This window comes from Phaenicophaeus curvirostris, chromosome 8 (assembly GCF_032191515.1).
Source record: "Phaenicophaeus curvirostris isolate KB17595 chromosome 8, BPBGC_Pcur_1.0, whole genome shotgun sequence".
Classification (NCBI taxonomy): domain Eukaryota; kingdom Metazoa; phylum Chordata; class Aves; order Cuculiformes; family Cuculidae; genus Phaenicophaeus; species Phaenicophaeus curvirostris.
Genome location: NC_091399.1, coordinates 13,357,365 through 13,372,094, shown reverse-complemented (window position 1 = coordinate 13,372,094; position 14,730 = coordinate 13,357,365). Strand labels below are relative to the sequence as shown.

Here is a 14,730-nt window from a genome sequence, read left to right as displayed (position 1 = left end):
TTTTTTTTTTGTCTATACTGTTTATACACCAGTCTATAGACCTGCTGGCTGGTTGAATTTTAAAGAGTGCGGAGGTTTAAAGACTTGTCCCCTGAGGAATGCTCCTGCCAGTTGGGAAGCGTGCTGGGGCTGCTCTGCAGAAGTTGTGCGCACGTGTGCTCGCTGGCGGGGGCGGGGGGTTGCTGTCCTGCAGCTCAGCCTGCAAAACGCTGCAAAACATACCCATCATTTTCAGGTTGTTTAGTCAAAATATTGAGCTAATAGCTTTGATTTTTTTGGTTTTGTTTTCTTTTTCTTGTGTGATAATTTATTCTGAGAGAATGCAATGGGGAACATAAATGAGGATATTTCCATACCCAGTTCTGAGTCAGTGCTAAGCTCACCAGGCAGCAATTAAAATCCTCAGCAGTAAGGAGAAAATTACTTCCTATAGTGTGAGAATAGGTGCAGATTTGGAAAGAGAATTTAAATAGAGTATAAAATACTATTTCTTTGGAATGGGAAAAATAGGCTTTATGAGCCCTGAAGTTGGAAACAATTTGGTAGTGTTCAGGAGATTTCTAAGTTAAGAAATTTTGATTAGCCCTGTTCTGCCTGCTTTCTTTTGTTAGAGTTTATTATTACCATTACCAGCATTCTGTATGCTTATTTCCCCACCTACAGATATTCAAATGTTTACCTACCTTGTTTGTACTTTGCTCCTCATCCTTCTGCAGTGGCCACTCGCAGCAGTCGGGGTGGTGCTTCAGTGGTTTCTTTTGGAGAATATTATATGTACCGCTAGTGTTCGTAATTAAGTTAATAAACTTTCCCGGAACACAACATGTGGCTTTCATACCCTTCTTTATCTGTGCTGACAAAGTAAAAGTTGCAAAGGCTTCTTGAACTCTCTTGTTGACTTTTCCATTTTGTTCTGGATGATAATTCACTGGGGCACATAGACCTTAAAAATGTTGCAGAGGCATCTTTTACTGAGCTATTGGTCCCTTGCTGACCTCGCATGGCTTCTTCATGTTTTACACTATCCACTGAATCAGGTGAATGTTTGAAGTAAATAGTTATTGTGGTGTATAGGAATTTAAATATATAATTTCCCCTAATGTGAGTTGACTGTTGAACATGCAGAAAATGGAGAGTTCAAGCTGGAGAGTGCTGGCTTCTTAGATTGTGTTCTTAAATCCCACTTGCAGCTCTCAAAATTTGTGATCAATGCACATTTTTTCTGAAAACACCCACCTTATGGGATAACTTGTGTATACAGCGGTGTGTGGGTGTGCCTGTTGGTCTGCTACAAAAAAGGAATTCTGTAGCTTTAAGCAACTAGGTTAATGTTGACTGTCTCTTCTTAGCTGAAACATTTCACAGAGGGTTTGTTTTCCCAGTTGGGAGCAAGAATATAAAACCTTTTTTTTTCTGGGATCTTGTAAAGTCTTTGTTGAATATTTGTTGCAAACGGATCTGGTAACCCACTTTAAAAAAAAGGGGGGACGAGTTTGAGGGCATTTTTATGCTTAATTAACACATTTTATTTGCCACTAAACAGCTTCTTAAATAAAATTCTGCAAGAAAGAGTGATATTATCGTTTCATAGTATAGTATGAATGGAGATCTGGCGGATTTCCCCCCTTCCCTTTATTAATAGCAAGACTTGCTTGTGAAACCCAAAGGGTTAATCATATAACTTTCGCCTTTCGACCAGCAGACGATTTCCATCATTTTCAGTATTTGACTATGGAACATGTATAGAGTTGTTATACCTCTCTGTAATTCATTCTGCTGCCAACTTCATTCCCTTTTCTCTGCCTGCATTTTAATTGAAACAACATTTGTATTTTTGAGCCAGGATCTGTCAGAAGTCCCTGTGGCTAGTCTGTGGTACAAGTAGCAGCAGACGTAGCTTACCCATATGGTGTGGTGCTTCTTGTAAAATCCATATGGCCTTGTTGAAGGGAATCCCAGCGGGGATGTGAAGGGTGTTAATACCCTTCAGGCCAGGCTTTTCCCTCCTGGGGCTTCTATGGCATTGTCTTTGCAATCTGCCAAAGCACAAACTTAATTCCTTTTTAATAATCAATTATTTCAGTCCAGGAACGTGTGCTGTATTTTTTGTGATCATATATCCCTTGAATTTATTATTTGTTAAGACTACTTTTTGGATATTTTTAAAAGGCAAGCTGTAGGGCAGTTGCTGGCAAATACAGATTAAAGCCTTTTCAAAATCCTAACTTTATTTCTTTCACTTCTATTTACAGGAAGTGCTGAACAGCGTTCCAAAGTTCTGCTTTCCTTTTGACGTTGAAAGGTATGTGGTACAGTTATTGTTTATTTAAAAATGTTTTACAGAAAATTATACTTAGCATAACTGCAAGGAAAGATTTAAAGAAAAGGAAAACAGACCATACGCCCTAACCTTGCACCTGCAGATGAGAACACGTCCTTTGTTGTTCCAGTCAGTATGGAATCACTAGTAGGAAATTATCACAGCAAAATGCAACCTTTACAGAATTTTAGGGATATTTCCTTCAAGACAGAGCTACGTTCCAGCTCCTAGTTTTGTCCGTTATAATTGTAAACACCATCTGTGTTAATATAAGAATATAACATGGTTTCCCTCGAACAGCAAGCATCATAAAAAATGTTACCATGCACCAGGATATAAAAACTCACCAAGCAGTACTAGAAACACGTTGTTTGAGTTAAAGAAATTAAGACTTTAATTACATGGAAGTAACTGAATATATGATTGTTTTTTCTCAGAGAATAATCGAAACCAATGTTTATAGTTTATCAGCTCTTACCTTTCTGGTATCAGTTGCAGTGTGGCTTCCATGTAATGCCAACAGTCACTTAAATTCTTCATATAAAACATTATTATTAATTAAAATATTTATTTAGGCTTGTAAAATTGATTAGTGTTAATTAATTTGATCAATTTTACTTACTCAGTTTGGAAAAGTTATATTGTCCAAATCAACAAATATTGAATTAGAATCCTGATTTCCATAATTAATCAAAGATACACCCAGGTAGTGTGCAGGCTGAGCAGGTGTTTCAGAACAACGTTGGCATCAGTTGTAGATAGGGACTCAAAGATGAGAAGCTTCTATTGGACATGAGAAGCTACTATATATGGAGTAAAAGATGGTGTGTATGTAGAGGAAAGAAGAGAGACTTTTCAGAAAAACACACTGGCAAAATAAAGATATTCATAAATACAACTTTCCTGAAGTAAACTAGGTTCATTTTGGTCTTTTATAGTTGAATTTAATTAAGTTGTTTGGTTTTTGAACCTGTAAAGCTCAGTGTCCTTTAAGCTGTCTTAGTGACTTAACTCCTATGGTTGTCAGTGTTTGCTTTAAAGCATTAATGTGCTTATGATATGTATGAAATTCTGCTCAAAATTAGTAATGAAGATGAATAATGGTAATAAAATTTAAGGATAACAAAAAGGTGAGATTCTGTTGCTGCCATCCAGTGGCAAGAAGATAATCACTGGGAATGAATAATTACTTTCAAAGAATTCATCTTGTATTAACTATTTCTGTTGAACCATTCGGAAGACCCTTAGTTGCTTGATTAAGCTTATCCATTTCATACAGTAAACTGTGGGAATACATGAATTTATAGCATAGCTAGGTAGGTATTTTAGCTGGGTGTCTGAAGGAGAAAGAAAAAAAAGGGGAAAAAGAAAAAGTTATGAGATGTCTTATTGTTTGTCTGTTAGTGCCCTTCTGTGCCCCCTCTCAGACATGCCCCTTGACTCTTGGCCTCATACTTGATTATAAAGTAATGCTTTCGAGGGTACAAAATTTCTACAAATTTCATAAAAAATTGGCAGTTGGACAGAGGAAGGATAGATTCCTGGATGCTGAGATAGAATGTCAAGGGGAATGGAGCCGATGTGTTTGCTGACTGCTCAGGTGGTACTGTGGTGTCTGTAACACCAGCCACAGCACTTGCAGCTTCTTGTGTCACTGGGAGCTGAGTTTTAGGGGATTTGTGGGGGAACTAACGGTAATGAGGCATCATGAGAGTGTAAAAGAGCACGGACAAGGAGGAGGGGCAGAGCTATTGTGCGGAAAAGGACACAAATACTTGAGCCTCATTCTCAAGGAACAGGCAACTGATTACTGGCAACCTGTTTCTGTGAAAAACTTGCTGGCTGTGTAGCGTATGTAGTAGTTACTTCTCAGTTCAGGCATTTTCTATAGTCTAGATGTATGTTAGCCATTTTTTTTTTTTAAAAAAAAGCCCCAAACATGTTCAGTTGTCTTCTGCTTTCTCAGTTTTACTTGTTCGAAATTTAGTCTGATATGGAAACGTATTGAGGCAAACACTACTGTAGCTACTTTTTTCACTTCTCTGGTGGAAAAAAAAATATTTGAAAATACTTTCTTGTGTACAGGATCTTGCTAGGCTATGCATGTAGTACTTCCAAGTATTTTTCAGGTAGTTTCAATTACAATTTCTGTACAGAAAGCTTTGATTAAAGTGAAACACAGAATATCTGTTTCATTAATTGAGCATACTGTACCTTAAAGAGCATAGTTTCTCAAGCTGTATTATGTGTACTATACATATATAAATCACTTCAAGCAGTATCTTAACCTAGTAGGAGCTAGACATTTACCAGTGCAAGAATTATGATGTCCAGTAATGCTGCTGATGAAGATAACTAAAATTAGAAAAAGGAGACTGTTCCATAGCTTGCTTCTGGGTTCCTACTCTAGAGCAGAGCTAGAGGGAGTGGAGTGTCTTTTCTGTTAACCAGCTAAATAAAACTGTGTAAAGTAGGAAATCTATATTCTTCAAATTATGGAAATGGAAAAGTTGAAGGACAGTGGTAATATTGTCACCTGTTTTCCTCCACTTCACCTGTATTAATTAGTTAATGAATTGAAAAGTGAAAGAAATGAAAACATGTATTTGATTTTGTTTTATGATACAGTGATTGTAGACATACCAAGATTTAGTTCTCAGTCTTTGTTGCTGCTTACATCATCTCACCAGGCATACTTTATCTTTTTTGCAGATGTTATAAATAACTGTGCACTACTTGTTCTAATTATGAAAAGTATATACTGTGTATGGTGATTAAAAATCTAGAGGTAACTCCCATTAAATTTGAACTGAGAGCCAAGCCAAAAAAAGCACAATGGTTTAAAGTTTGACCATGACTTAAACTTTGAGTTTTATATAGAATTTCTTATTGAAAGCAAGCACATAATTTCAGTACTGCTGTTTATGACTTACATTTTATTTTGAAGGGATTAAGAAATTAATTGTGTCATGGAAGTTCTTGAGCATTTGCTCCAAGAAACCTGTGACTTTTTTTGTGAATAAATTATTTTATGCTAAATAAATGGCATGATTGTGTAACATACTAACAGTTTTCTTGTAGATATTTATGAGTAAGTTCCCTTTGCTCTGCCACAGAATTTCTAAGTTTCTTTTCATATGGGATAGGTGGATTTAGCATTTGAGTACATAGATATTTTAATTTTCATTTAATGTTTGCTAAACTAATACTACGACATCAGAAAAGGTGCTTTGTCTTCTCTCTTGTTCCTTGAATCCTTTATCTGGATGGTTTTCTTAATTTTTCTTTCTTCAGCAGTCTTCCATGTTTTCACTTTCAACCCAAAACTCGGGTGTAACTTTGGAGAGAGCCCACACCTCGATCTCTACATCTGTCAGTTATTTAGCTGGATGATGACTAGTGAACATGCAACTCTTCCTCTCATTTCTTTTGGACTCATTTCAAATTCAGTCCTAAGTTGTGCTGCATCATCAGTGCTTGACCCCTCTGTTTTATCTGTCTATTTATCTCTGCCATAAATACTTCTCCCCTCTCTCCTTCCATCCTTCTATCTTTTCTCTTTTGGGATGCATTTCTTCTGCTGAAGGTGTAGCATGCGCACCTTTTTTTGCTAAGACGCTTTGGAAACTGCTTGTAGGATCAGCATGGAGACAGTGACGTGTACCTCATTCATTTCCCCTACTGCGCTTACCTGATTGCATGGGAAGTGTTATATTTTGGTGCATAAGAAGTGGCTTTAATGCTGATGCTGTACAAGATTTCTCAGTAGTGGTAGAATATTGCTAAAAATGGGAATTACTGTATGTATTTTTTAACTCATAATCTATTAGAATCAATGGGTAATAATGGCAGGAGTGACATCACTTCCACTCTTCTGTTCATTGCTAATGCTGCTTCTGTTAGTATTTCTGGTAATTTCTGTGTGCAGAAACACAGCTGTGAACAGGACAAGTGCAAAACAATGTCTGGAGAGATCATTGGATTTTCAGATCTTGTGAGAGGCAATGATAAAATGTCTTACACACAAATCTTTGCCTTTGAAGTAAATAGTTGAGAATGAAAAGTAAATTATTAAGAATGTATTTCAAACTGTACAGATGAAGATAAACAAACTTTCCTGTATGCTTCAGTCATTCCAGTCAGTATGAAAGATAAGTTGTGAACTCAAAAGTGAAGCAGTAGTTATATACAATTGAGTTCTTTCCATCCATTATCTCATTGTACTGTGTTATATGTGTATGTAATATAAAAATGTATGTGTAAGAGAAGAGTCTTTGTAAGGATGTGTTGCAGCATGAGCTGTATATTGTGGGAAAATGTAACTACTAGTTTAGAATGTGAATTTTTAGATTTCCATGTGTGTAAGAAGTGGACTTGTCTGAGAGAAACCTTGGGCACGCTGAGGGAGCTGCGGTCTGCTCTGATAGACCCTGGGCCAGGTATAGTGGCCAGGACCCCCGGACAGAGCAGACTTGTATTGTGACTTAAACAGCCAGCAAGACTCTTTACTCTAAGTACTTGTGGTTTCTATTAATGCTTCTGTTGTTTTGATAACATAACCCCAATTATAAGCTAGCTGTGCTTTTTATTTGTGGGAATTTCTGTATTTGGTGGCAGCTTTATACATTTTCATATCTTCTGCAGTTTTCTTCCTCTTCTTTTTCTTTCTGATGTGGAAGGGGTTGAGGTTTCTGGAAAGCAGAGCTCAAGTCATATAGCTCAGTGGGAGCAGAGGAGCCCTTCACAAGGGGAGACAGAGATGTGGAGTCACGGATCATGGGATAGGCTCTGAAGTGGAGAAAAAAGTACCTGAAGCTTGTATTTGAGGATAGCAATTAGTTGAAGGAGATGGACCAACCTAGGGTTACCCAGTCTCTTTATCAGCTTGTACCATTACCTTAACATCAGGTTTTCAAATTCCTGCTTGAAACAATTTCTATCTATTCTGTGATCTGGGGAGAATTGGAGTGAATGAGTGATGGGATTTGCTTTTCAGCATCGGATTGGGAGATGAAGTACATTTGAAATTTTCAGGTTTAGTTAGCAGCTGGCAAAGCTTTAATCAGAACTATATATTTTAGCTACATTTGTCAAGTTTGTGTATTTTTCATCGTATAATTAATGATATCAGTGACTTTGTTTTCTTTTCAAAATAAATCTTCAAAATCTATACTTCTGTGCATGAAGTCTTTAGTTTTTTGAAACTCACTGGAAAAATGAAGTCTCTGAAAAATCTCTCTGAAATTCAAAATCCATTAAAAATGCCTAAAATTTGATGAAAAAAAAAATTTCAAACATGATCTCTGTTCTAAACATTGATTTGGAAGAAGAGCGATTTTTATTGAGAACAAAGGATAAATTTAATGGTTAGACATGCAGATTTTTGCGTTAATCAGCTCTCTAAAGGAGATCTTAAAATGAGGCCTGAACAATGGCTGTAGTGTAAACAAAAATCTTTAAACTGACTCTTCACCTGCTCCATGGGTACGAAAGAGTCTTTTCTGCATTTTGTGGCTAGAAAAATTTAAAAACTACTTTTATTCCTATAGGAAACCATAATAAAGTTGAAAGAGCCCATTGTAGTCTGCAGGGTTAATAAGTGTTTACGCACATTCTTTGCTATTAGTGATTTATTATTATTAAGCTAAGATTAAATGTAAGCATGCAGGGCAGGAGTTGAAAGCAAGTCAAAAGCAAGGCAGAGGAATGAGTGAGGAGAAGGTCAGTGGTGGCTGGCAACGATTTATGTCTGCTGTCCATGCACAAGTGAGTAGATCACGCTCTCTTCAAGCAGCTAACCAGACCAGTGTTTTACAGAACATTTTTTAAGCTTGGCCATTTGATTTTGTTTGGGGAATTCTGGTAAGAAATAATTGCACTTTACCTGTGTTGATTTTCATATTAAGGAGGACTTGAGAGGCACCATTGCTGTGATTCAGTAGCAGTGCCAGGAGCTGCTCTCTGCCTCTGGAGGCGAGAGTTTTCTGAACAACCTCCACATGCTACTATGAAACAGAGAGGCATCAATAGCCCATTGTTGTCCACATTATGGTACATGCAATACATACATGTTAAAACTGTAGTGCCAGCACTTTTTGAATGTTTTATGTGTGGGATTTATATACTGTGGTTATCTGTTGATATACAGAAACCCTCAAGGCCTGCATATAGTCAGTTTTAATTCTGTAAACAGTAAAAAAAAACAAACAAAAACACAGGCATCCTTGCTGTCTCCAAATCTTATGTAGAGCTCTCAAAATAGAAACCCAGAATTAATTCAGTATTTTAAACTCTGAGCAGAAAATGTGGTCCAGATGGATGGTCACTGGCTTCTGTTAGCTGTTCCTGTGAAGCAAATTAGACCAAATGCAAACATTTGAGTTCTTTGTGGACATTCAGTTTTAGCCTTGGAGTTTTTCTCAGTTTGAAAATCTGGAGTGTGCGGGTTTTGCATATACTTCTAAACTCTGTAGGAAGCAGTTTTCAAGCTGGGCCACTTTTACACTGACTGTCAAAACATAGAGTTGTCTCTCCTGAAGAGGCAAAAAGAAGTCATTGAGTTGGAGCTGGTTAGATGGCACAGACATTGCCTCCTGCTGAAATGTTGTGGCTTGGCTGGGCTATTTTTGATAGAGAATATCAGAATTTACATCTCATTTTTAAAGTCATCTTGTACTGCGACAATTTTATGTATGCATTAATTGCAATACTGGTTATTTTCTCATGCCATCATCAGGTTTTGGTAAGGGCGGAGGCAAGTAACCGAGAGCAAGAGATCCTTATTGATGGGAGTATCTTGTGCTAAAGAATTGTTTTCAAGCAGTAGTGGAGTGTTGATTTGCCTGACATACATGTACACAGTGCATTCAAAGCAATGCCTGCATAGATGGGCATCTCTTAACAATCACTTTTTGTGTTCAATGATCTCTTTGGATTAAGATAGTGCATAAAGACCCAGTCTAACCATGCCAGGTGTTCTGTGATGCAAGAAGCAGCCAGTTGTGGCTGCCAAAAGCTGACAGTGGGATGCAGCAGAGCAGAGAGAGGAAGGGAGCAGGAGGCATGGTGCATCACCATCATCGAGGAGGTAAAGAGGCTGAGGACCATCAGGGAGTGTGAGAGGGAGATAGACCAGTGGAGTAGTGCCCTCTCACTAACTCAGCAGGCTGCTGGAGCTGGTGTGTCCAAACACCATCCACCTGCAAACTGCAAGGTTGGGGGAACAAGAGATGGGGAATGGCAGCAAGTTCCTGCCAGACGAAGGAAACGTGCTCCCCTCAACCAGACGGCAAAACCCCAGATCCCCCTGGTGAACAAATATGAAGTGCTGCAGGTGGAATCCAACCCTGAGGATGAGGGTGATGACTCCCACAGCCTAGAATCCTTCCCTAGGCCGCACCATCCTCAGAAAAAGGTAAAAACATCCTCCATTAAGAAGAAGAGGAGGGTGATTGTTGTAGGGGACTCCCTCCTAAAAGGAACGGAGGGACCCATTTGCAGACTGGACCTGCTCCACAGAGAGGTCTGCTGCTTACCAGGGGCATCAGTGAAGCAGGTAGCTAGAAAACTTCCTTCCCTGGTCCACGAGACAGACTACTGTCCTCTGATAGCAGTCCAAACTGGTAACGATGATCTAGTAAACAGAAAGACCAAAACCATCAAAAAAGGCTTCAGGGCCATTGGGAAAATGATGGAGGGCTCTGGGGCACAAACAGTATTCTGCTCCATCCCAAGGCAGAGAGGAGCTGGAAGTCAGGAAGAATTCGATTAATGCCTGGCTCTGAGCCTGGTGTGAGCTTCTTTGATCATGGGGTGGCTCACGCACCCCCAGGCTTTGTTGCTAAGGATGGGACACGTGTCTCCTAGGGGCACTAAAGCCCTTGCTAAAAACCTAGCTAAGCTCATAAATCGAGCTTTAAACTAGATGTGAAGGGGGAGGGGGTTGAGACCAGGTTAGACAGGAGCGAGCCTGGACATGGGGCACTGGTGATTCGGAGAGGGTGTGCTTGTGAGGACCAGTACATCACCACACAGAAAGTGGGGGAAAACACACCTGGGGGTGCTAAGGGAGATAGGGGCACTCTGGAGCTAGCTACTCCAGTTACCAGGCAATTGGGAATGAACTCTGTTCCCTCTAAGAGGGCTGAAGGCTCGGCAGCTCAGCTGAAGTGCATTTACACCAATGCATGCAGCATGGGGAATAAGAAGGAAGAGCTGGAAGCTGTCATAGGGCAAGGAGCCTATGATGTCGTTGCCATCACAGAAACGTGGTGGGATGACTCATATAACTGGAGTGCAGCTATGGTGGGGTGCAAACTCTTCAGGCGAGATAGGAAGGGTAGGAGAGGAGGCGGGGTAGCCCTCTTTGTAAGGGAGGACTTGGACACCGTTGAGATGGGTTGTGGTGATGAGGAGATTAAGTGCCTGTGGGTTAAAATCAGAGGAGCCCATAAGAAGGTAGATTTTGTGATGGGAGTCTGTTACAGACCACCCAGCCAAGGAGAAGCAGCTGATGAGCTCTTCTATAAACAGCTGGGGTCAATCTCTAGATCTATGCCTCTCATTCTTGTGGGAGACTTCAATCTTCCTGATATCTGCTGGAAGTACAATAGAGCAGAAGGGAAGCAGTCTAGGAGGTTCCTGGAGTGTGTGGAAGACAACTTCCTTGCACAGCTGGTGAATGAACCAACAAGGGAGGGTGCCCTCCTGGACCTGCTGTTTGTGAACAGAGAAGGCCTTGTGGGGGATGTGGCAGTAGGTGGACGCCTAGGACTAAGTGACCATGAGATGATAGGGTTTTCTGTTCTAGGTGAAGTGAAGAGGGTGGTTAGCAGGACAGTAGCATTAAATTTCCAGAGGGCAGACTTTGAACTCTTCAGAAGACTGGTTGGCAAAGTCTCCTGGGAGACAGTACTTAAGGGCAAGGGAGCCCATGAGGGCTGGGAGCTCTTCAAAAATGAAATTCTAGCAGCTCAGGGGAAAGCCATCCCCATGTTCCGGAAAAAAAGCCAGCAGGGGAAAAAGCCAGCTTGGTTGAACAGAGAGATCTTGAGTGATATCAAGAAGAAGAGAAACGTTTATGGGCTCTGGAAGAGGGGACAGGCCTCTTGGGTGGACTACAGGAGGGAAGTGAGATTGTGTAGAGAAAAAATCAGAAGGGCTAAGGCTCAACTAGAAATCAGATTGGCAAAGTCTGTGAAAGATAACAAAAAATCTTTCTATAAATATATAAATAATAAAAGGAGGACTAGGGAGACCATACAGTCCCTATTGGACGCAGAAGGAACAACAGTGAAAGGGGATGAGGAAAAGGCTGAGGTACTTAATGCCTTCTTTGCCTCAGTCTTTAATTGTAAAGGAAGTTGTTCCGTCTGTGTACAAACCCAGGAGCTAGAGGAGCAAAATGAGGCTCCCTTGATCCAAGAGGAGGTGGTCAGAGCCTTGCTAGCCTGACTAGACACCCACAAGTCTATGGGGCCAGATGGGATTCATCCAAGGGTATTGAAGGAGCTGGCGGATGTGCTGGCCAAACCCCTTTCCATAATCTTCCAACAGTCCTGGAAGACTGGGGAAGTTCCACTGGACTGGAGGCTGGCTGATGTTGTGCCCATCTACAAGAAGGGTCGCAGGGAGGACCCAGGAAACTACAGTCCTGTCAGTCTGACCTCAGTGCCAGGGAAAGTCATGGAACAGGTGATCTTGAGTGCTATCATGAAGCACATGCAAGAGAACCGGGTGATCAGGCCCAGTCAACACGGGTTCACAAAAGGCAGGTCTTGCCAAACTAACCTGATCGCCTTCTATGACAAAGTGACTCAGCTGCTGGATGAGGGAAAGGCTGTGGATGTGTCTTCCTGGACTTCAGTGAAGCCTTTGACACAGTTTCTCACAGCATTCTGCTTGGGAAACTGTCAGCCTCTGGCCTGGACAGGCGCACACTCTCCTGGGTGGAAAACTGGTTGGACGGCCGGGCCCAGAGAGTGGTGGTGAATGGAGTTAAATCCAGCTGGAGGCCAGTGACAAGTGGGGTTCCCCAGGGCTCACTGCTGGGTCCAGCCCTGTTCAATGTCTTTTTCAATGACCTGGATGAAGGCATTGAGTGCACCCTTAGCAAGTTTGCAGACGACACTAAGCTGGGAGGAAGTGTTGATCTGCTGGAGGGTAGGGAGGCTCTGCAAATGGATCTGAACAGGCTGGACTGCTGGGCTGAGTCCAATGGGATGAGGTTTAACAAGGCCAAATGCCGGGTCCTGCACTTGGGGCACAACAACCCTGTGCAGTGCTACAGACTAGGAGAAGTCTGTCTAGAAAGCTGCCTGGCGGAGAGGGACCTGGGGGTGTTGGTTGACAGCCGACTGAACATGAGCCGGCAGTGTGCCCAGGTGGCCAAGAAGGCCAATGGCATCTTGGCTTGTATCAGAAACGGTGTGACCAGCAGGTCCAGGGAGATTATTCTCCCTCTGTACTCAGCACTGGTGAGACCACTCCTCGAATCCTGTGTTCAGTTCTGGGCCCCTCACCACAAGAAGGATGTTGAGGCTCTGGAGCAAGTCCAGAGAAGAGAAACAAAGCTGGTGAAGGGGCTGGAGAACAGGCCTTATGAGGAGCGGCTAAGAGAGCTGGGGTTGTTTAGCCTGGAGAAGAGGAGGCTGAGGGGAGACCTCATTGCTCTCTCTAACTACCTGAAAGGAGGTTGTAGAGAGGAGGATGCTGGCCTCTTCTCCCAAGTGACAGGGGACAGGACAAGAGGCAATGGCCTCAAACTCCACCAGGGGAGATTTAGGCTGGACATTAGGAAAAAATATTTCACAGAAAGGGTCACAGGGCACTGGAACAGGCTGCCCAGGGAGGTGGTTGAGTCACCTTCCCTGGAGGTGTTTAAGGCACATGTGGACGAGGTGCTAAGGGGCATGGTTTAGTGTTTGATAGGAACGGTTGGACTCGATGATCCGGTGGGTCTCTTCCAACCTGGTTATTCTATGATTCTATGATCACCAGTGCTTCTGACTGACCAGCCTCTGCTGAATTACTGTGTAACCCCCAGCCACAGCGTATGCAAGGGTGCTGCAACCATACTGCAGGTTTCAGTGACAGTCTGTTCTCAGGAATAAAGAGGAAAATCCAAAGATTTAAAATAGAAAATTGCATTCTTAGCAGGGGTGTAATAATGAATTGTTATTGATGGCTCTCTGTTGTATCAGATATTATATACAGGCAGCGTGCTAACTGCTCAGAACCTGAAAAATGAAGGACTGAGTGAAAGCCATTGATCCTTCACCGCGTTTAGAGAGCGCACTAGGTTGTTCCAGTCCATTGAAGACAAGGGAGGAGAATGCTTGTTTTAGTTACTTGAGTTTAATTACCTAACTAGAAAATGCCCATTAATTATCATGGGTTTCCGGTGATTATACTGGACTGAAGGTAACTTATGATGCTCTGTATGCTCAGCACAGGCTTTTGTTTCAGCCTGGTCACTGGGTATTCACAAGGGACTGACCAAAATGAAATGAGTGAGTAGTGGTACCACTTAAATGATCTTTAAACTTCTGTCATTTATGTGTTAAGTAGTATAATGTGTCCCATGTAACTTTTCTCACAGTTTGATCATTTTCTACTTTCTTCTTACCTAGGGGAAAACTTTTTTTTTTTCATTTTTGTGGCGATATTAAAAAAAAAAATTGTGCTTTTAGTTTTGAAGTCTGTGAGATCTGCTATGGTTCTCAGTTTCTGCAGGAATTAGTTTTCAGCTTGGCATCTCAGATTGAACCACGCAACATGTTAATCATAGCGCTTACTATCAGGTGCTTAGGTACTCTGCTGTAGATCATGTAAGAGTGGGAAAAGAACAGTAGATGACAGAATTACAGGCAGAACTGCTACATTTTACATTTTCAAATCTCCATGCACTCCCCATTGTAACTTTATTTTCATTTGGTTTTTAATTAAATCTTTAAAGGTCCTTTCCAACCCCAAAAATTCTGTGATTCATCCTGTGCCATGCGTCACACCTCCTGGTGGAAAATGCCAACTCTACCTAAAGCTGATTCCTTTTGTGAGATTTTGGAAAAGTGCAGTTCTAAGAATAAACTTGAGATCCAGTTTATTGGTCTTCTAAAATACTTGCATTGAATATATTTGGCAACTTCTATGAAAAACACTGAAGTTTGGCCACGCTGAAAAGCGGGTCCATCCCATGCTCTCAGTGATCCTCTGTCTGAAGCTGACAAATTGCTTATGAGAGAAAGGTGCCTGGCTTGAGAGTGTGAAGTAGGTGAGACACGTCATCACAGTGAAGATACTATTTCCTCTTAAAAAGAAATTGGTAGAAGGTTCATACTGTCAAGCAGAAAGTGGGGGGTCAGGAATGGAATGGAGGTTGGGACTGGGACCTGGAGTTGAGAACAAAGAGT

At 41.3% G+C, this 14,730-nt stretch overlaps 1 protein-coding gene across 3 annotated transcripts in view; it reads left to right on the top strand.

Annotated features, from left to right (window-relative positions):
- Positions 1–14,730, top strand: part of DENND1B (DENN domain containing 1B) — a 165,178-nt gene that overhangs the window by 56,666 nt on the left and 93,782 nt on the right. For all 3 annotated transcript variants that reach the window (XM_069862529.1, XM_069862528.1, XM_069862530.1), the window contains exon 4: positions 2,253–2,302. In XM_069862529.1, the coding sequence (XP_069718630.1) occupies positions 2,253–2,302 (50 nt within the window). The remainder of the gene's footprint in view (positions 1–2,252; positions 2,303–14,730) is intronic.